General features: G+C 43.5%; 1 protein-coding gene across 7 annotated transcripts in view; it reads right to left on the bottom strand.

Moving 5' to 3' along the window:
* LAMA3 (laminin subunit alpha 3) overlaps positions 1-22,171 on the bottom strand; it is a 274,529-nt gene that overhangs the window by 4,046 nt on the left and 248,312 nt on the right. For all 7 annotated transcript variants that reach the window (XM_086682631.1, XM_086682625.1, XM_086682626.1 and 4 more), the window contains 10 exons: positions 21,202-21,319; positions 20,680-20,820; positions 18,665-18,804; positions 17,780-17,911; positions 16,148-16,301; positions 11,490-11,659; positions 7,534-7,717; positions 5,516-5,656; positions 1,881-2,040; positions 1,651-1,781 (listed from right to left, as the gene is read on the bottom strand). In XM_086682631.1, the coding sequence (XP_086538757.1) occupies positions 1,651-1,781; positions 1,881-2,040; positions 5,516-5,656; positions 7,534-7,717; positions 11,490-11,659; positions 16,148-16,301; positions 17,780-17,911; positions 18,665-18,804; positions 20,680-20,820; positions 21,202-21,319 (1,471 nt within the window). The remainder of the gene's footprint in view (positions 1-1,650; positions 1,782-1,880; positions 2,041-5,515; positions 5,657-7,533; positions 7,718-11,489; positions 11,660-16,147; positions 16,302-17,779; positions 17,912-18,664; positions 18,805-20,679; positions 20,821-21,201; positions 21,320-22,171) is intronic.

Raw genomic sequence — 22,171 nt, 5'->3', positions numbered from 1 at the left:
TCTCGTGGAGCCCTACCGCCCCGCTCCCCTGAAAAGCCAGTCTTCTCTCAAGGCCAGCAAGCAGGTAGTTGCTTGCTCCTCTGGCCTACCAGAGGCCTGCTCAGACTTAAAGGCTGCACCTCAAATAGAATATGTTCTAGGAGTTTGGGCTATTTTATTTCCTTCTCTAGTTTCCCCCTCACAGTTAAGCTGTGGAAGGGTAGAAGTAAAGGAAAATGGCATATTATGGCTAAATAGAAGATCACAGGCCCAAAATGGAGCCACTTAGGCCGACTCACCAAACCAGTGCTTAATATCTAACCCAACTGAAGCTTCAACCTTCCCCAGAAATGTGGTCTTGATAGGTCAGTCAGGAATTTTCTGAATAGCACCAATGACAACCTGTCACATGGACTTCTCCAAGCCCCCAAAGAAATGTAAGGTAATCTACCTAATAAGACGCTTTCCTCTAAATGGAAGGTAACCTTGCCTGGAACAGTCCTTTCTTTTCTTTTGCTAATGAGTTCCTTGCCCCACCGTCATTCCTATAAAAACCTTCCATTTTGCACAACTCCTCAGAGCTTCTCTCTATTTGCTAGATGGGATGCTGCCTGATTCATGAATCAATTAATAAAGTCAATCAGATCTTCAGATTTATTCGGTTGAACTGCTGCTCTTTAACATTATCAATCTTGGCCTTGAGGCCTTCCTGGAACGATTTGGTTTTTAAAAGAGTTTTTGAAAAGGAAAGAGATATAACCTGGTGGTGAAACTAGGGTATTGGCCAGGCCCCCGAGTGACGGGCAGGATGAAGCAGCAGAAGTGTCCACTGAAGGAGGAATCCCTTTAAGCCAAAGGGAGCCTGGAGTGGAGAGACCCGGGGCCAGCTTGGCTGCCGAGACCAGATAGGCTGGTGAGTGGTACAGGGAGCAAAAGGGAAATCTGAAACTGATTCAGTGGATACCAGGCCATGGGCGTGGGCATGACACCGTGTAGACAGCTGGTGAGAACAACTATCTCATGAGTTCTGGTGCTGCCCTTATGAATAAAAGTAGAGATATGACAAGGGTGAAGGGGAGGAGAGAAAAATGAACATATATTGCGTATCATAGCTGCTATTCTCTTGTCAAAAGCCCTGAGATATAAACATTATTATCCACATTTTAAAGACAGAGTCTGAAAGAGGGTGAAGTAACTCCAGGGCCATATAACTAAGTGGTGCAGTTAGAATTCAGCCCAAGATGATGAACAGAAAACACAATGACCAAATGACTTGTTAAAGGAAAACAGTAAGTTAGCCCTCAAGTCGGGTCTCTATTTTTTTTTTTTTTTTTTTTTTTTTTTTGAGAGAGAGACAGAGAGAGCACGTGAGAGGAGGAAGGGCAGAGAGGGGCGGGGAGATGGAGAATCCCAAGGAGGCTCCACACTGCCAGTGCAGAGCCGGGACCCAGAGCTCAAACCCATGAAGCTGTGAGATCGTGACCTGAGTTGAAACCAAGAATCAGATGCTTAACCAACTGAGCCACCCAGGCGACCCTGAAGTCAGGTCTCTTAAAACAAGATTGGATCCCACTCCGTCACAACTCCACCTACTGTGGTCTCCAGAAATGAATGTGGTCCTAATGCAAACCCATAGATCCCGTCCCCCCGCTGTCATCAAACTGTACGCACCTTTCCTGCCTCCATATAAACACACAGGTGCTTCCCGGGCTGACTTCCGACGTGCATTAGGATGCCAATGAGGCTTCTTGGGCGAATGCTGAAGACAAGCTTAAATTCCGGCCCCAATAACACAGAGTTAGCTTCCAAAAGAAAGTAAAACAGTTAAAACATCGTAATTCAAGAAAAAGGATGGAGTTCTTCAGACTCAAAGACATAAACTGTTCCAAATTGCCCCTTACCCAGGATGATATGACTTCCTTCTTGGGAGAAATAAATGCCTTTCTCCACAGAGCCACTCAAGCAGGGGGACACAGCAACGCTTGCAGCAATGGTGTTTAGGGGTTTCAGATTCAACTGAAAGTTCCTCAGGCACCCCACAAAGCTGTTTGGGGGGAGGCTCTGCAACCAAGCAGAAGAGAAAGCAAACTTTATTAAGCCACAACTCCCAGAGACATATGGGCAGCCAAGGTTAAAGGCAGGGCAACTGTCTGCCAAAGGGGTTTGGGGGGGGGGGCAGAATTCATCCATCCTGCTTCAGAGAGTCAGGTGGGCCTGACTGTTGCATTTGGCTCCCTGCTCACACTGCCTAGAAAACCCTGGATACCAGACGTCCGGTGGGTGGCCGAAGTTTGAGGCCAAAGTTTGAGGGCACCAAGTGGTATGTATGCAAGGGGCAAGGGCAGTGGAGGTCGCTAGCTAGTGCTGGTCAGTGACCTGACCCTGGTCCACATGACAGGGCTACAACAAGGGAAATCTCCGCCTTCCGGTATATAGATATCACGGTCTCTTTGCAGGTACAAACCACTTCTTAGAGTTTAATGAGCCTATGCGATTGCTTAATGCAGGGCAGCTGACTGAAAAAGAGGCCAAAACATTCCAAAAATAATAAAGTGCAAAAAAGCTTCCTAAATTGTTGGGCTCAGTGCACCACCAACAAATCATGAATACTGTGGAGTTAAAATAAGACACAAGGCAGAGCATCAGTGGGCATGCATGGAGCACCCAAAGGTGGCCTGGAACAAGGGCTCCTCACCTAGGGCCCCTGCGTGCACCTCCAGGGTTCTGTGATCTCTTAAATTATATAGCAGATGCTCTCTGCATGTGCATTTTCCTGGGAAGAAAGACTACCTTTCCTCTTTAAATTTTTTAAAATTTATTTTTGAGAGAGAGACAGAGCATGCGTGGGGGAAGAACGGAAAGAGAAGGAGACACAGAATCCGAAGCGGGCTCCAGGCTCCAAGCTGTCAGTAGAGAGCCCAATGAGGGGCTCAAACCCACGAACTGCCAGATCGTGACCTGAGCCGAAGCCAGATGCTTAACTGACTGAGCCACCCAGGTGCCCCAAAAGACTGTAACTTTTAAAATTTTTTTCAAAAAAAATTGAAGAATCACTGAATAAAATCCTTAGACTCCCTTCCAAAATAAATGCTTTTAGGACCCTGGAATCCTACACAACAGATGCACTATGTGATAATTTTAAGACATGGTGATATTAGGGATGCATATGGTGTCAGTGTCAACAATAAACTACCGACTGGACTCCCTATGAAAGTTTTAGTTTCTTAAAATTTACCACCTTATGCAATGAAGAGCCTGTATCTGAAACCAAGCTCAGACTCTGCAGGGAAGGTCATTGCCTAACACTGAATCCCTAAGGGCGACTGCAGGTTGTGGTACTCAGAGGCAGACATTGACTGGATGTTGCCTGCCCTCTAAAACGATGTGGAGCAGAGTAACCCGTGGTTTGCATCCTTGGGTGGAGGGGATGTTGCAAAAAGAAACTTGGTTCCTAAGAATGATATAAATGGGGTACTACAGATTGTCCCATAGATTAGGATGCTGACTATGACTTATCCAGGACAAAAGAATATCCATACTGTGCTCTTGAATAGCTTACCCCATCCTGTGATTTCTCTGAAAGGGAAATAGTTACATACAGAGGTTACAGAAAAGCAAACATTTACATTGAGGATTCTCCTTAGCAATTAATGCTATATATTATGCATGTATTATACAATATATCACATATATATTATATATCATATAATATTCATTATATAATGCATATTATAGAATATTATATGTAGTATTAATATATGGCAATTATATATAACTTTATTACATATTATACATATACATAATACATACAGTACATATATGTATAGTATATATGTATTATACATGTATTGTATATGTATATAATATGCATGTATATATGTATAATATATAATAAAGCAAAACACTACTTTATGACATGCTGGAGGCTGCTTCAGATTCTGTCTCTCCCTCTCTCTCTGCCCCTCCCCTGCTCACATTCTGTCTCTTTCTCTCTCAAAAATAAATAAACATTAAAAGAAAATTTTAAAGTATTTTGAGATTCTTGAATATCTTATATAATTATAATGATTACCTATTAAAATGTTTTAATTAAGATATAATTGACATATAACATATTTTTTTCAGGTGTGCAGCATAGTGATTCTATATATAATTAGTGCTGTGAATACCATAATAAGTCCAATTAACATCCATCACTACACATAATTACAAACTTTTTTCTTGTGGTAAGAACTTTTATGATTTACTTTCTTACCAACTTTCAAATATAGAATACAGTATTATTAACTATTAACTGTGGTCGCCATGCCTTATAACCCAAGACTTATTCATTTTATTTATTTTATAACTGGATGTTTGTACCTTCGTTTTAAAATTTTTTTTTCTAATGTTTATTTATTTTTTGGAGACAGAGAAAGAGGATGTGAGTGGGGAAGGGGCATTGAGAGGGGGAGACACAGAATCTGAAGCAGGCTCTAGGCTCTGAGCTGTCAACACAGAGCCTGACACAGGTCTTGAACCCAAGAGCCGTGAGATCATGACCTGAGCCAAAGTAGGATGCTTAACCCACTGAGACACCCAAGTGCCCCTGGAAGTTTGTACCTTCTAACCACTTTCATGATTATATTATAAGGTGAATTATTTTTATATACAGTTCTGAAGCATGACTGTTTTTGGCATGAAATGCTCACCATGCTGTGTGGTTACCATTTGTCACCATACAAAGTTATTACAATATTATTGACCGGGTTCCCAATGCTGTACTTTTTATCCTGGTGAATTATTTATTTTACAACTGGAAGTTTGTACCTCTTAATTCCTTTCTCCTATTTGGCCCATCTGCCACCCTTCCCCGCCCCCCCACCACCCCACCGACTTCTGCCAACCACCAGTTTGTTCTCTATATTTATGAGTTTATTTCTTTTTTGCTTGTTTATTCATTTGTTTTGTTTTTTTTTAAGATTATGAGTGAAATCATATGATATTTGTCTTTCTCTGTCTGACTTATTTCACTTGGCAAAATAGCCTCTAGGTCCAGCCATGTTGTCACAAATGGCAAGATTTCATTCTTTTGTATGGCTGAGTAATATTTCATTGTATATATGTCCCACTTCTTCATCTATTTATTTATCAGTGGACGCTTGGGCTGTGTCCAGTATCTTGGCTATTGTAAATAATGCTGCAATAAACATAGGGGTGCATAGATCTTTTCAAATTAGTGTCTTTGTTTTCTTTGGGTAAATACCCAGCAGTGGAATTATTAGATTGCACAGTATTTCTCTTCTTAATTTTCTGAGTAACCTCCACACTATTTTCTATGGTGGCTGTTCCAGTTTGCATTCCCTGCCCCCCCCCAACAGTGCGTGAGAGTTCCTTTTTCTCCATTTCCTCACCAGCTCTTGTTATTTCTTGTCTTTTTGATAACAGCCTTTCTGTCAAGGGTGAGGGGATATCTCATTGTGCTTTTGATTTGCATTTCCCTGATGATGAGCGATGCTGAGCATCTTTTGTGTGTTGGTGAAACATAAATATTTACCTTTGGTTTCCATGAGGGAGGTGATCCCAGGTAAACTGGTGCTCTGAGGCCGAAGGTGGAATTTCCAGGCAAACTTCCTTCATGGGCCCTCAGACCATCCACAACCAAGTGCCCCTTTTCTCCATCTTGCCCAAACACCACCTTAAGAGTAAAGAAGATAAATTAATCATTTTTTATCTTTGACAATTGGTGATGTATTTTATTATTGGTCACAGCACATTTTTTAAACAATGTTTTTCTTTTTCTTCAAGGAGCTTTAAAAAATTAGAAAATTTTCTCCCTAATATTGTCATCATCATCACCATTTTGTGGGATTATGGTGGATATTGAATAGAGTAAGCTAGAAAAGTGAAATTTGAAAAAAAAGATTCCTTGAAAGTCAATTACTAAAAAGATACACTTGATCTAGAAACTTATGCAAAAGAGAAACAAATGAAGAGCCACAGGAGTATAAATGAAGACACACCCAGGCAACAAAGGGCAAGGAATAGTTTGTGCAGAGCTAAGAAGGGAAACATCTCCCTTCCACACGGCTCTTAGAGCAAGGGGCCAGTGGCTACTTCTTTACTAAAAGGGAGCACACATTTTAAACTCTTTGCTAAATGTCTGGGGTGGACCCTGCCATCTCATGGCTACGAGACTATTCATTAATGACTCCCCAGCTTATACTCCCAGCTGTGACCTCTGGCCTCTCCACCTGTCTACTGACAGCTGGGCTTGAATGTCTGACAGGCAACTCACCCCAAGGATGTTCACAGCAGAACCCGTCCTCTTCCCCAGCTCTAAAATGCTCCCTCCCCGGCCACAGTTCCTGCGTCCCAGTACCAGTCCCTCTGTTGACCCAACTGCTGGCCCCAAATCACAGGACTTGATACTGACTCCTCTTTCTCTCACGCTCCACGTGCAATCCACCAGCAAACCCTCTCGGTTTTCAGAGCACATCCTGGACAGTGCACTTCTATCCACGATCGTGGAGGCCTCTTGAAGCAAAGGCAGTAGCGTCCATCTGGCTGCCTTACTTCCATGCTTACCCCCACTTCATCTCTTCAAGCTAAAGGCAGCTTTGAAAATATACATCTGTTCATGCAATGGTCCTTTTTTAGTTTAATACTCTTCAGAAGCGTCAGAGACACTCAGAATAAAATCTGAGTCCTCACCTTGGTTTCAAAGCTGGTATGATCTGGGCCCTGCCTCATTCTTGAATCCCACCTCTTATCCTTTCTGTTCTGTTCACTCAACTGATCCCTATCTCAGGGTCTTTGGGCTTGCTGTTCCCTCTGCCTGGATCACCCTTTCTATAACTTCAAGTGACTGTCACCTCCCAAAGGAAGTTTTGCTTTACTACCCTATCTGAAATAGTTCCCACACTCAGCCACTTCCTTACCTTGCTCTAATGCTTTCTCCAAGCACCTACCAATATCTGACATTATATCGGGTATATTTGTTTATGTGCTCTAGGATGGCAGCTCATTAAATATTTGTTGAAAGACTAAGTGAATATAACTTGTCAAGCTGCTTACGTTTTTTGAGATCTAGTTCCCTCATCAGGAAAAAAAAAAGGTCCCTTTTGTCTTAAATTGAATTTTTCTTCAAATCTGGATGCCTTCAGGGAAGATCTGGAATGCTAGAGATCTCGGTCTTTAAGCTTGTGCTATCCAGAAGGCATTCCAGGCTCAGAGAGGGGCCTGGAGACCCAGACATGGTCTTGACAGACAGAAATTGTCCAGGAAGCAGGGGTGGGGAGGGGGTAGGGGACACAGCCCAGGGAGGCAGGGCAAGGACCCCGAAGAAGTGGTCAGTAAAGCCCATCTGGGCACTGAGGCATCCGTGCACATCATCCTCGCCCGGCACATGCAGCCATTTCCTGTGCGAAGACATGGGGGTGCCCAGTGCCTCCGGCCACACGGGCTCTCCCAGCGCTGTCCTTCTGTGGCTGGCAGAATGTGGACACTCCTTTCCAGGTACTCCATAGTGAATTCTGTAGCAGGGGGAGGGGTTCACACAGCCCCAGGTCTTACCGTGTGCCATTTCCCATCATTGCACTTCTCTTTGCTTTTGAGCCTCAGCTTTTTCCCTTCTGCCCCCAAAGCAAAGATGAGTCGTCCCTTTGAAAGATAAAGAGCCATATAGGAACTCTTAGTGCCCGTGTAAAACACGAGCCCTCTGGAGGAGGCTGTCCGCACGTCCACAGCAAACAGTGACCTGTCAGGAAAATAAAGCAAAAGGCAAAGAAGGAGAATAGACGTGTTTAGTGTTCTTCTGAGTCCCTGAAGCCAGGAGAGGGGATGAGGCACAGACACCCAAACCCCCATGATTCAAATGCATGAACTAAGGCATGTACTGATTAAATGACCTATTTCTTTAGAAATTTTTAAAAGCCATTGTAGCCTAGCTGTTAAAAGTTTTATGTATAATTTTCTTACTCTATTGGGGAATAATGAGCAAACTCTAGGGTAAACCTGGACGGTGGTGTAAGCTCCAGCATATGCCAAGAACGAAGATGCCCTACTGTTTAAAAAAGATCTGCACTTAAACAGATCATGGTAAGTTATATACATCATTTGCCATTTCAACCTTTATAAAGTGTATAGTAGCATTAAGTACGTTCACATGACTGTGCAACCAGTGTCCAGAACTCTTTTCACCTTGCAAGACTGAAACTCTGTACCCAGCAAACAACACTTCTGCATTCCCTGTCCTCTGTACCACTGGTGACCGCCATTCTACTTCCTGTCTCTCTGAATTTGATTACTGAGGTCTCTCACATAAGTGAAATTACACAGTATTCGCCTTTCTGTGCCTAACAACTCATTTCACTTAGCAGCCAGTAACTTTTTAACCCAGTGAATATCATTCTATTTTGTATGTGTGCAAGGAGTGGAACATTGTAAGGGGAAGTTGTGTGTGTGTGTGGAGGGGGGGGGAGTAATTTGAATAACAAGGATTTGATTTAAGCATCAGGTAAGCATTTTCTTTCTGTTAGACATATTTAACACAGAGGTGGGAAAGTACAGACCCACTTTCTCCCATCCACCTTTATGTTTCTTGGACCTTAATATCCCAGCTACAATGGAACAGGAATTAAGCAAGCATCACGCAGTAAAAGCACAGAATGAAAGTGAATATTCCTTTGCATGATGGTTACATATCATATGCACATCTGGTTGAGCAAGATTAATTTTGCAGGAGAACTCACATTCACTCACTTACCCACCCACCCATCCACCCATTTATTCATTCATCCAACAATATTTAATGAGAGTGTAGTATGTATGAGGCCCTGTGGTGGGCACTGGGAATACAATGATGGATGTTTCATTCTTAGCTGTTTCTGATGCATGGGTGCACTGACAGGGGTACCTAAAAGTGCAGCGTGACAAGGTGGTGGAGGACACAGGTTACCAGTAGGCTGTCATCATCCACTCCTTTTGGTTTATGTCTAAGCGCAACCCAGACAGAGGGCAGGAACTAGATCTCTCCTGCTTGAAGCTCTATCTCCAGTGCCTTGTACACAGCAGGCAGTCAACACATAGTTCAGCTGAACTGAATAGTTAACTGAATAGCGGAATGAAATGGTAAATGGAAAACTCAGAGGCAGAACCAGGAAGCGGAAGAAAAAAATGACACTGTTACTTCTCTTTGCTTTTTAATACTGTGAGGTTGAGCAAACACTGAGATGCTTTAATTTTTCAGATTAGCAAGTTTCCTTGAGGGTGATGTTCTTCAAAATGAAAAAGAAATCTATATTTGTTAAATTAAACCAACCAGATGGTGACACCGCTCAATATTTCTCTTGGTGTAGCTGCGTGCGGAGGTTTAGAGAATGAGGGTTAGCCAATTTAAGGAGGATATTCGAACTTGCTACAGAATTAAAGTACTTTACATATGTGGGCTTGGTTATCAGACTTGACATTTGCTTTTCAGAGTTATTTCTTAAAGCAGCTTTCTTTCATAAAAGGCTAACTGACTAACACCCAAAAAAGACGGCACTATATTCAAATCCCAGCATATGATACTGTAGCTATGACGCTTCATTGCTGGTGGATAGGAGAATAAGGCAGGGAGCGAAGTGGCATTTTTATGCATTCGTCACAAGGATAAAATAGTGGTGCAGCATTTTAAAGGAGAGGCCAAAAATTGCCGGGATATAAATTAGAATGAGAACGATGGAAGAGCCCATATTCTGGACTGGTAGCATCCTGGAAATACACTCCGATTGCTAGAATATTTGAGACTAATAGAATTCAAAAGTTACATCTGCCAATGATTATTCTTTTCCACTTTCCCTTTAAAAATGTTCGTTTTCCCATTTATTACATATAATTTAGTGTTGCAAGGGAAGGTACTGGGGTCAAATCCTCAGAAGAAGCCAGAGGACTCACCACACTGAACGTGATGAGAGAGAAGATGTAAGACAGAAGGCAGCTTTGCAGGGAGAGGGGAGGGCAGGGCTGGTAGAGAAGCCTCCGAGCCCAGGCAGGTGGGAGGGGAGGCCGGGAGCATCTGCACAGAGATCATGGTCATTAAGCTCAGCTTGGCCAAGAGCACAGTCAGCGGGAGTGGGGGCTTCCTCCCAACAGGTAGCTCCGGGAAGGGCTAATAACTGAGTGGGACGCCACTTCTTAGCCTCCACTAGCACAGTTCTGGCAAATCAGGGATCCCAGTTGGAGTTGGGGAGCTGCTGGCATAGGGTTCTCCTTCCAAACTCCACCCTTCCCTTTTCCGGCCTTCACATCTGCCTGTGAATCGTGCACTTTGCTTATTGAGCATGTGAGGGCCAGCCCCTTGCAAGCTACTACGTCTCCTCCCTGCAAGGAAAGCATTATCAACATTTAGCTGAAGAGAAAATGGAGATTCAAAGAGATGTAGCAACTTGCAAAAACATGCAAGACAAGCATAATGATGCCAAGTTTACGGAGAGAAAGCTGAGGCTTAAAGAAGCTGAACTCTAGCCTATGGTGTCCGCGGATTTGCTGCTCCAAGCTCCAGAGTGAATGTGCTGTGGGGGTGCGGTGGCTGGCAGCCCCCCTCTGCCGTGCCCTCAGGTCTGCAGTGGCATATGGATGACTCCCAGCCAAGAACTGAGCTCAGCAGCAAAACTAGAGCCAGGCCATTTATGCTCAACTCTTCTAAGGGGTGACCTTTGCTTTGCTGCTGCCCCATGGTTAACGGCGCCATTCCCGTCTCAGCCGAAGGCTCTCCCTGCCAGCTCCCCTCCCTCCACCTTTATCTCCCACAGGAACAATACATCTCTTGCACGTCTAATCCCATCTTGAATGTGCATCCCAGAGGACCGAACTGGCAAATGGCCCGAGGTCACACAGCCAGCAAGTGGCTGTGTGGGGACTGAACCTCAGTCTCAAAGCCAGGCCTTTTTGACCCCTGGGAAATTCTGCTTCTGGACATAAACCATCACAGAATTGTGGCACCTTGTTATTTATGTCTCTGAATCATATGAAAATGGCAAACCTTGTTTTCCTACTTTTATCCAACATAATTAATATGTCTTCACTTCCTCCTCCCCAAAAGTGATGCGACTTGTTAGCACAAGAAGTCCAAAAGTGGTCTCTAAATATGATCTGGCACTGAGTCTACTTAAAAGGATTATTTTTCTCTGCCTATAGAATGCAGACAAGAAAGGTGATTTATAATAGAAATAAATAGCAGCTTTGAAAAGAAGTGTCAGTCTTATTTTTAGAACACCGTCAATCCTCCACCAGGGCTGGCCGGGGGTTGGGAAGGTTGTTTTGGCTGCCGAGCAGCCCCCACCGTGTGTGCATTCCGGCTGCGGGGAGGGCGCACGCTCGGGCAGTCACGCTCCCCGTCCTGTGGGGGCCAGCACCTTCTTTCACAGAAGTGGTGGTGCCGCTTCATTAGGGACAGGTGCATCGTGTCCCGCTGGCTAGCCTGCTCCGGGGCACAACTGTCGAGTCAGGTTCTGAGTTGGTGTGGGGGCAGGAAAATTAACAAATACCTGGGTTCCAGCAACTCCTGGGGAATCGTGAAGAGCAAGTGGCTGGTGGGATGGTCCCCAAACCTGAGGGCTCCGTGACTGGCCTGGGCCCGGGGAGGTGGCCGGCAAGACTGGGCCTCTCGCCACACCTCCATGCTCCTTGGGGAGGCCGCTGGTGTGTCCCGCAATGGCTGCCAGGGAGAGAAGCAAAAACTGAGGACAGCTAATCATCAGGGGGAAGAGTAAAGAATACTTATCTTGCTAAGTGGCTCTCGCAGTTTTTACTGTGATCCTAGGAGATTAATTCAATAGAGATGAATTCATCCTCGGGGAGGATGCATGTTCTTCCCATCCAATACAAGTCTGGTCTCTTTCCTGACAGCTGCTGCACCTGGGACCCGCGGGTATCCAGAGTCCCTCCCCACCATGGAGCCGTGGAATAATCGTCATGTCCCTTGAGAGAGCCAGCATTTGGCAGCAGCATGCCATGCCATGCCAGCCATTAGGACACGGAGCCACCAGCCTACCACCTCTCCTTGGAGCCATTCATTTGGGTTTGTGCAGCAGGACAGTGAAAGAAACAGAGAGCAAGAACCAGAAGGTGTGGGGTGGGGAGGGAGGCATGGCCTGTCTCCACATTAGTCAGAATTGACCTATGCACAGAAATGTGTCCTGGGCTAGATGACACGTTGAGCTTTTGAACAGAACTGAGTTTTAATGCCAAAAAATAACTAATAAATATCAAGTAGGGATGGAAAAATTGTTAGAAACTGAGACTCTCCAGCTGTTCTCCCGTTTTCTCTGCTCTGTGGAGCCCAGATTGCGATCATGTGTCCACAGCCCCCACAAGACCCAGTGCTCCGCTGGGTTCTCTATTTGTCAAAGTGAAGGGCGGGGATTCGCTGTGCCAGGGACAGGTTGAGGAATGAACATGTGACCTCCCTCTTGGACAATGAACCTTGAGGGGAAACAGGGGATGGGGCCTCTGAGAAATACGTCTTTGCTAACAAAGACGAGCTGATCCATGGGTCTGGTGCTGAGCATTATCCTGTGAGGATACGAAGCCCTGAACTACGCAGGATGGAGCTGAGATGGGCCAGGCCTCAAACACTACCTGTCCCTGAACTGTCCATTATGTGACCCTATAGATCTTCTTATCGTAAACCATTTTACTTTGGAGCTAATGGCTAAAGGCTTCCAAATTTAAATTCCTCCAAGATCAGGTTACCCTCCTGGACCTGATTCCTGGACAGGGTGTTTGGAATAGAAACTCGATACCACTTATTTAAAATGTTTTGTGTTGGGGCGCCTGGGTGGCGCAGTTGGTTAAGCGTCCGACTTCAGCCAGGTCACGATCTCGCGGTCCGTGAGTTCGAGCCCCGCGTCAGGCTCTGGGCTGATGGCTCAGAGCCTGGAGCCTGTTTCCGATTCTGTGTCTTCCTCTCTCTCTGCCCCTCCCCCGTTCATGCTCTGTCTCTCTCTGTCCCAAAAATAAATAAACGTTGAAAAAAAAATTAAAAAAAAAATAAAATAAAATGTTTTGTGTTGACACATTGCTGAGTGGAGATGGGCAATCATACCCACCATTGCTTAAAACCGCTTCACATCCAGCCCACCCTGGATCCTAATGGAGCTTCCTTACTGGGGCCTCGCTCCCTCCCTGAGTCTTCTTTGTGTGGCAATAGCAGTAACATCGAGATGAAGAGTTTTCATAAATACCTTTTGTCACCAACTCTTCCTTCTCATAATGGCACCGACCTCCTTCAAGGCACCCAGGCCCTACATGTTGGCCATCATGGACACCCACCTCCCTTGTTTCTTCCCTGAGTTCAGTTTCCATGTCCTACTTCATTTCTGTGACACAACTGCCACTCCCAGTCCCTCTGCCCTGAAAGCCAGACTCCTGACTCTCTTGCCTGGACTTTGTCAGTAGTTTGCCAGTTTGACTCCTTGTCTATAGAACTTTCCCTCATCAAACCATCCCACAGGCTGCTGCCTGTTACTCTTTAAACATGGTTTAAAGCAATCCTTTCAAAGGCTTCATGTTGACTACAGAAAAATGTCAAAATTACATTAGGTCATCCTATCCCTGATGGGGCTCAGATGTGGAATTCTGAGCTTACCTCTGTCACTCCCCTTCCTCTACCCAATTTCCCCTGTTCACCAAGCTTTCCAACCCTGTCGAGGCCACAGGATGTGGTCTGAAGAGAACATTCTTTGAGATCTACAGCTCTAAGTTTGAATTCTGAGTCTACCGTGTACTGGCTGGGTGCTCTTGGGCAAGTTGCCTTTTTTTTTTTTTTAAAACTTCTCTGAGACTCCGTTTCCTGACCTGTAGAGCTGGCATTTTATTCTGCTCTCAGAGGGGTGTGGTGAGAACCGAAAGAGAGAGTACGCAGACTGGTGACGATCAGAGAGATGTACGGGAAGTGTCATGCACCCGAGTTACACCCACATCCTGCCTCCTGACTTCGGGCTTCTGCTCGTGCAAAGCAACATCTACTTGTCTAAATCCAACCCATGCTCCAGACCCAGTTCGTGTGTCACCTCCTCCAGAAGAATCCCCCTGATTTGTGGGGCAGGGAAATTCCTGCCTGCTGCACGTTTTTTGTTTTCACTGAGGTTATTAGTGTGTATAATAATAACAGCCGATATTTATCACATGCTTACCACGTGCCAGGCAGTTTTCTACATGTTGTATGTTTAGCACCTCTTTTAACCCTCACAACAACACTAGGAGATCTTACTTTATATATCTGCATTTGTGTTTCAGGAAATAGACCCGCTGAGAGGTTAAATAATCATTCACGGCCACACACCTAATATGTGGTAAAGCCCGGTGCAAACCCAGTAAGTCTGACCCCCAAGTCTAGTACTTAACCACAAAGCTTTGTTGCTTTCTTTCTATTATTGAGCTTTTGGAGGCAAAATTAATGTCTTATTCCGTCGAATCTGGGGGCTTGCACAGAACAGGGGCACAATTAAATACAGCGTATTCACTGGCAGCTCCGGTATCGGTGGACCCAGGCTCTGCCCCCCCATCCACTGAGGCCCACTCAGAGACAGTCCCTGATGGCTTTCTCTCTGTAGATGTCCTCTAGGCACCTGTCACTCAATATACAATATAGTCCACCCAGTCTCTTTTCCTCCAAATACTTGTCCTTCTTCTATGTCCATGAAATGGCATCTCCACCCCTCCAATAACCCGGACTAGATGTCTCAGAATTACATTAACTCCTGCCTCTCCCTTGCCGTCCACACTCAATTATCATCTGGGTCCTGTATATTCTATCTTCTAAATAGCTTTGAACCCCTTTCCTTCTCTCCATCTCTACCATCACTGTGTTAATTTAGCCTCTCAGTAACTCTCAGCCTTACAATGAAAAAAAAAAATGAATATATGATTTCATTCCTGATGGAGCAGTCCTAAAGATGTTGTTTTCATATCAGCAAAATGACTACCCTCTATAAAGTATATTTCTTCGTAGTAGCATAAAACATTTCTTATTATGGACTATCTATTCAACTTCTCCAAATCACTGTGCAGCAAGGGAAATATTGGCAGACAAGTAGCATGGGGGTTGACGTTGAGAGAAAAGTGTGCTGAACAGAAGGACATTGCTCTTAGGAGGGTGCAGGCTGTGGGATCAAGCTATCTGGTTTTGAATTCCTACTGCACCTTCTATCTGTGGGAGCTTGGGAAAATTGCTTATCTTTCTAAACTGCTGCATCTTTTTCTGTAAGATGTGGCTAGTAATATACTTGCTTGGTACTATTACTGTAGTATGGTCATATAGAAGTACAGTAATAATACATCCCTCACAAGGTTACTTGCAGATGTAGTAAGAAAAGCCACTTGAAGAGCTTAGCGCAATGCCCGGCGCATAGGAGGTGCTCACTAATACCCATTAATCGTATTAACTGTAACCTCAGACACGGGGAGGTCATAGTGTTGACCTCGGCCACAGCAAGGAATTCTTTAAGTCCTAACGCTGTGTCCAATTCATTACAATGCTTCTACTCCTCCAAACAAGAGATTTTACTTCCTTTCAGCCTTAGTGCTGCAAAGTAGAATCACCTGGAAGCTTTACAAACTCCTGCCACTTGGACCTATTTCAAGAGCATCTGATGTAATTAGGTGGGATGCAACCCAAGCACTGGGATTTTAAAAGCTCCCCAGATGTTTCCAGTGTGCAGTCAAGGTCAAACCACACTGGTATTGGCAAGGCCTGGGTGCATGTGTTTATGTTGTCTTAAGAGCCAGGGTGGAGGGTTGTCTATGGGGAGGGGAAGGGGCATGACCCTTGTATTCTAGAGAAAATCACTATACCTGTTGGGTACACAACAGGAATATCAAAAGAGCGAGACATTGTGTATGGGAATTGAGAAACCTGAGATTCAATTTGTTCTGTCTACAAAAAATTGCCGAATTTTCATCAAGATACAAAACAAAAGCTAAAACGGAAACCTTTTCCACATTTTGGCATAATCCAATTGTTGATGACCTATCAATCCCTGGAGGCACTGACCACCCTTCCTGGAGGCACTGACCACCAAGGGATCAGGTGATCTGCACCCCTAACACCACCTGAGCCCTTTCCCCAACATCTCATGTGGGGTAAGAATCGCTCACGAGAATCCTCTGGGGAGAAGCAAAAGCCAGTGCAGGGTACACTTACCTGGTTGATACTGAAAGTGTGGGCTTTGTCAAACCTTGTAGAACCTCTAAGCAACATGAGGAAAGGTGGTTTATTTAAACTGCAGCCTCCCAGGGACACACCTCTCTTGGTAGATTTACTGGCCAAGTCCAGGACTGCAGGTCTCTCTGAGAGCCTGGAATGAGGGCAGAAAAGAAAACCACTGCCAAACTCTGACATCTCAAGGAAGATGCACTGGCACGAGAACTTGCTTTAAGAATACACGTTCTTACTGTCATGGTTTCCAGGTAAACTTTCCTCTCCTACCTGTACATTGTGTCTAGAGGAGGCACTGGGCTCAGAAAAGGAGGATGTGCTGTTACCCATGTCTGCATTCCCTAAAATACCCAGCACGGTGTCTTACCAGCAGAAAGGCCTGAGAAACTGTATTCACTTAAATGGTTAGGGCTGGGGCAAAGCCAGTATACTACAGCTCTTTCTTTGGAACAGGTGTCATCTAGAAATATGAAAATGAAATATGCAGAGAGGAGAAAGGTGGGTGTCGATGATCTAGAGTGATGGTGGACATCAGGAACCTCAGAAGTGAGTTTGTAGAAGGCTTTTTATCTTGTGCACTTGTGTAGGGGAGTCTCACAGATAAATCTGCTTTATCTTGTGATTGGTGTCTGAGCCTTGATGGAAAATAGGAGCCCCCGAGCTCCCAACAGGTTGCCTGAGTTTCCTTACCAGTCCTGGGATCCCCTTCTGCCCTGGGCAGGGCTTTGCCTTTTATCTAAAAGTGATCATCTGTGCTGATGGCACAGAGCCTGCTTGGGATTCTCTCTCTCCCTCTCTCTATCTGTCCCTCCCCGGGTTGTGTGCTATCTCTCTCTCTCTCTCTCTCTCTCTGAAAATAAGTAAATAAACTTATGGGGTGCCTGGGTGGCTCAGTCGATTGAGCGACCGACGTCAGCTCAGGTCACGATCTCATGGTTTGTGAGTTCGAGCCCCGCGTCAGCATCTGCGCTGACAGCTCAGAGCCTGGAGCCCATTTCAGAATCTGTGTCTTCCTCTCTCTCTCTGCCCCTCCCCTGCTCACGCTCTGTCTCTCTTTCCTTCGAAAATAAACAAACATTAAAAAAAAATTAAATAAACAAACAAAATAAAAGAAAAATAAGGTGATTATTTTGAATCAAAAGAAAAGAACATCTAAACATTTGCACGCTAGCACCAGGCTCCTCTCTCTTAGAGAGACACGTTTGAGTTTGACAGTATGGTGGTCTGGTTTCCCAGCAGTACACTGGCCCATGCAAGCCGTCAGCCCCCAAAATGGGACAGATTCTGATTAAATCAAATGTGCAGTCTTGATTCAAATGAAGTGAAATTTCAGTTTGGAAAATTCTCAGGGCCATCATCCAAAAATTAATTTTGATAAGACCTTTTCCAAGGTTATGTGCCAAAGCTGCTCCCACAAAGGGAGGCAGGGAAGTTTTTGTGGGAGGTGGTTTGTTTTTAACGTGTGTATCTTGTCTAAGAAGGCACGGGCAAGTTTGTGGAATGAGGGCCTGGTGCAGCACGTGGTGACACATCCAGCTGTGCTACCAGAGCAAGGAGATGCCCTCCCTGTAGGCAGGCGGCTCTCACACCCACAGCCACACACAGGAAAGGACGCACCTCTGGATAAAAACATTGCTGATACAACCCTCAAAGTGACTTCCGCCCAGACGCAGGGTTTGCTGGGAATTTGACAAGTGTCTTAGCCTGTGGTTATTCTTCAGAGGCTGGTCATCAATGAGAAGCCGGAGTCTGGAAGAGGAGGAAGACAAAACAAGAGTGAGAACTGCAGGGAAGAAACGTTTCTCATCATGTGGTCAACTTACTGTCTTCGATTCAGACTCAGTATCTTTAACCTAAAGTAACTTGTTAGACCAGATTTATTTTTAAAGAGCACTTCCATTTTTTTCCATGTATTTCTCTGGCACAGATTTTTGTTAAAGTATTCTATACGTACAGGAAGTTCACATATCCTGTGTACAGCTCAGTGAATTTTTTGCAACGTGAATATACCAATGATATCAGCGCCCAGATAAAGAAGCAGAACAGACCAGCACCCAGGAACCCTGCCTTGTGCTTGCTTCTCTCCCTCCAAGGGTATGACCACTATCCTGAACACTGAGAAAAGAAATTAATTTTGCCTGTTTTTGAATTTTATAGAAATGAGATCATAGGAGATGATTCTTTTATGTGCAGCCTCTTTCACTCAGCAGTACACTGGGAAGTTCACTCATGTCACCCCACACAGTGGTAGATCTTTTTGCTTGTTACCCGTTTCACTCCTGCATTTTGAATATACCACAATTTGTATATCCATCCCATGGTTGATTGATTGATTGATTTTTTTTTTATGAGGAAATTGATCCAGAACCAGGAAGAAGGCAAATCTCACTAGGAAAACAGTGTCAGCATCAAGGACACATACTTCACAAAAAAGATACTAGAAAATTCCATTAAACGAAATAAAAGTCTCAAGAGCTCTGGCAGAAGGGCCATTCTACTCACCCAGAGTCATCATTTATTACAGATACGTAATGCAGCAAACCATCCATGTACGTCTGGGGGGATTTAAAAATGGGGCTACTTCCATCCCTGGTGTTCAGTTCAATGTGACCATCTTCCAGGGTGACCTGCAGGTTATTTGCCTGAAATCATCACAGCATATGCCTGTCAATGTCATTAATTTCTATTTCAAGATTACAGGTGTATCAATACTGAATTTCTGATCAAAACCATGCATAAAACAGTTAGGTGGGTTTGACCCAAATGTTTTGACTTTGCTATTTTGAGCTAAAGATTATTTTTGATTATTTTGACTCCGTGTTTATGAATATAAAAGTCTTATCCAAATTGTTTAAACACCGATGAATCTGTCAAAAGCATTTTATGGAACTACATTCATAAACCAATTTAACTTCTCCATCAATTACACAAAACAGTTAAGCCATCTCTAAATGTTTCTATTTCTATTTTCAATGTGCTTATGTTATTTTCATCAGGATCAACTCTTTCCTCAATCGTGTGATGAAGGTTTCATTCATCAACTGTTTTTCCATATATGATCATAACAATGATATCTTTTCTTTAGTCATTAGGAATTTTTTATTTTCTGGTCATAATTTCAAGGAGGTTCAATTTTCTGACATCAAACTCTGCAGATCTAAATTTTGGCAAGATGATTAGATTCTTTCTGTGGATTCTTAATTAAAAAATATGTGTAGAGTCAGTAGTTGTCATTTGAATTTTCCTGTTGTTTTTTCTTCTACCATGTACAGGTTTTTTGTTTTGTTTTGTTTTGTTTTTTGCAATTTTCAATAATGAGCTTTAGGCTAAAACAATTTTTACAGCATGTGGTTGTAGCCATTGTCAGCTTTATATTTTGATTTTTTCAGTTGGTACTATTCATTATAAATTGGATAAAAGAATGCCAGTTTATATGTATTTCTTAGCTAACCCATTATGAAGTTGAGGGCAATGTTCCTAGGATATTTCTAGGATTTCTAGGTCTAGGATTGATCTCCTCTTTTGCTAAGTCAACTCTTACACCGGCTTTCGACCGTTTTGTATACTGTATACTCAGTATCCTTATCCTCAGCAAAGGAAACAAATGTTGGGTGTCAAAAGAACTAGGTCATATCATCCTACTTTGACAGAAAGGGCATTCTTGCAGTCAAAAATGCTGGCACGTGCTTCTTCAGGGGGTAGTTAAAAAAAAAAGATCTCTAAAGGCTGATTGAGCAACTATATCACGAGAAAAGAGACCTTCTAATATGATATAGCCACAGAATCACACAGTCAGCTACCATTCTGTCTTTCAACGAATGTTGGATGCCTGTTGTGTTGTGTTGTGTTGTGTTGTGTTGTGTTGGCAATCCTGAAGAAACAAATCCAAGAATGTCAGTATTCTACTTCTACCTCTATTTTACACCCCCTCCTCATTCTACGAGGGGATTTCTACCTATTAGTTGACTTCTACCCCTGTATAACAACACGAGTGAAACCCTATAAATCTACAGAGGGTACCTTCTTGCTGAAGAGAATTCTGTCCTGCTGTTGTACATGAACAAAAAGCAAAGGACCTTATTCCCGAGATGTAAATATTGTACAACTAGCTGATTATGCAAAAAAGGAATCTGAAGAACTATCTTTTGTAGAATCAAAAAAGAATAGTGGGGATATATTCTGATTTTTTCTTATATCTAAAACTTTAAGCTACATCATTACATATAACAGTATAATTCACATTAACTCCTAAAATAAACCCAAGAGAAATGAAAATGGGTCCATGAATACATATAAATTCAATTCTGTAAACCATAATGTACTTCCTAAGCCTTTTTTCTTTTAGGACTTGTCCCAGGAAGAAGAATAACCTCCATGTTGAAATATACAATGTCCTTCACCCTGTGATGATGGATAAAATGCCTAGTTAATTTACCTTCAAAATCTCTCTACTGTTTTTGACATCAAACTTTGAGTCGGGTTTAAATCTTATTCAGTATTCATGCAATATTTCATACCTCTGTCTGGTGACTTAATAATAGGCCACTGGGTTGAAAGGTCTGAAATCCAAAGGAGGCCTGGAAGTGGTTGGGAAAAGCCAAATCCAAATTGGTGAAACTCAATTGTCCATCCCTGGAGAATGAGGCAGATCGCACGAGCTGAAAGGCAAACACAGAATACATTATTGACATTGGAATCATTTCATGGCTGAAATCCAGTATCTTATTCTATGTCACTTCACCTGAGCTGATTAATGTGGTTTATGTTGCCTCGGGAAAAAAAACAGAGTTTGCTTTTCTGCATGATAATCTACCAATCATCTGCGTTTTTGTGTGTATAGTCGGTATTCCTTTTTTCCTACAAATTTAACTTGCAAACCTGAAGGCGTTCTGTATCTTGCAAATATGTAGGGAGTATAAATGAACCATTTCATCATAATACTGTGTGCTACTGGGAGACTCAAAAGTTGATGTGTAAATGAATACCAAAGATGGTTTGGATGGGGAGCAGTACTTTTCTACAAGGTTTTCAGTACTCACCTTCCAGTCTTCTGAGCACTTTTTTGTTACTCCCACAGTGTCATTCAACCTAACAACACCAGTAGTTTTCTTCAGATTTTTCATGCAGCCTCGGAAAGCAGGTGTAGAAATGTTAAACCTGATTTGGGGTACAAAAAAGGAAGAGGTGTACCAGACCAGGCTTGTCTGAGAATCAGACCTGAAACTCTCTACTTTGTCTGCTACTTTTCACCCATAAACAGGTATTTATTTTACGGGTGTCTGTTCTCATGGGATTTCTGTAACACTACTTATTTTGTGAAGCTGAGAAAATCTACTTCCTTTCAGTGTGATTCTGCATTCTCAGCTTTAAAAATAAACATGATAGTGTTGACAGAAGAATGGCCAGTGCCCTCAAAAAGTATAGAGACAGAAAATGTACAAGATCTAGAATTGCCCACTCCCCTTCCAGAGTAATGGTGGTACATGGTGAATAGGAAGTATATTAACAAATTAGTATACTATCAATATTATATAAATATATATTAATAAAGAAGTCACTTATTAGACCCGAGAATGCTCTAGAAAACTCCTAGCTCTTTTTTTTTCTATCCACTTTTAAGTTAGTCACCGTTAACTCAGTAGAAACAAACTGTAAAATTTGTGTTCTAGTCAATGATGAAAAATGTGGCTTGGTATTGAATCGATGCCAGGCCAGAACAACGGAAAGCACTGTGAGGATTAAACAAGTTCATGGGGACTGACTGGGTGGCTCAGTCAGTTAAGCGTCCAACTTGGGCTCAGGTCATGATCTCACAGTTCATGGGTTCAAGCCCTTTGTTGGGCTCTGGGCTGACAGCTCAGAGCCTGGAGCCTGCTTCGGATTCTGTGTCTCCCTCTCTCTCTGCCTCTCCCCGGCTTGTGCTCTGTCTCTCAAAAGTAAATAAATAAACAAACGACAACAACAACAACAAAAAGTGAATGCACTGGAATTGCTGGGCACTGGGTGTGG

This window comes from Puma concolor, chromosome D3 (assembly GCF_028749965.1).
Source record: "Puma concolor isolate L17-30 chromosome D3, mPumCon1.1.hap2, whole genome shotgun sequence".
NCBI classification, from domain to species: Eukaryota; Metazoa; Chordata; class Mammalia; order Carnivora; family Felidae; genus Puma; species Puma concolor.
Note: the sequence above shows the minus strand (reverse complement) of the source record. Positions and strands in the feature narration are given on the sequence as shown.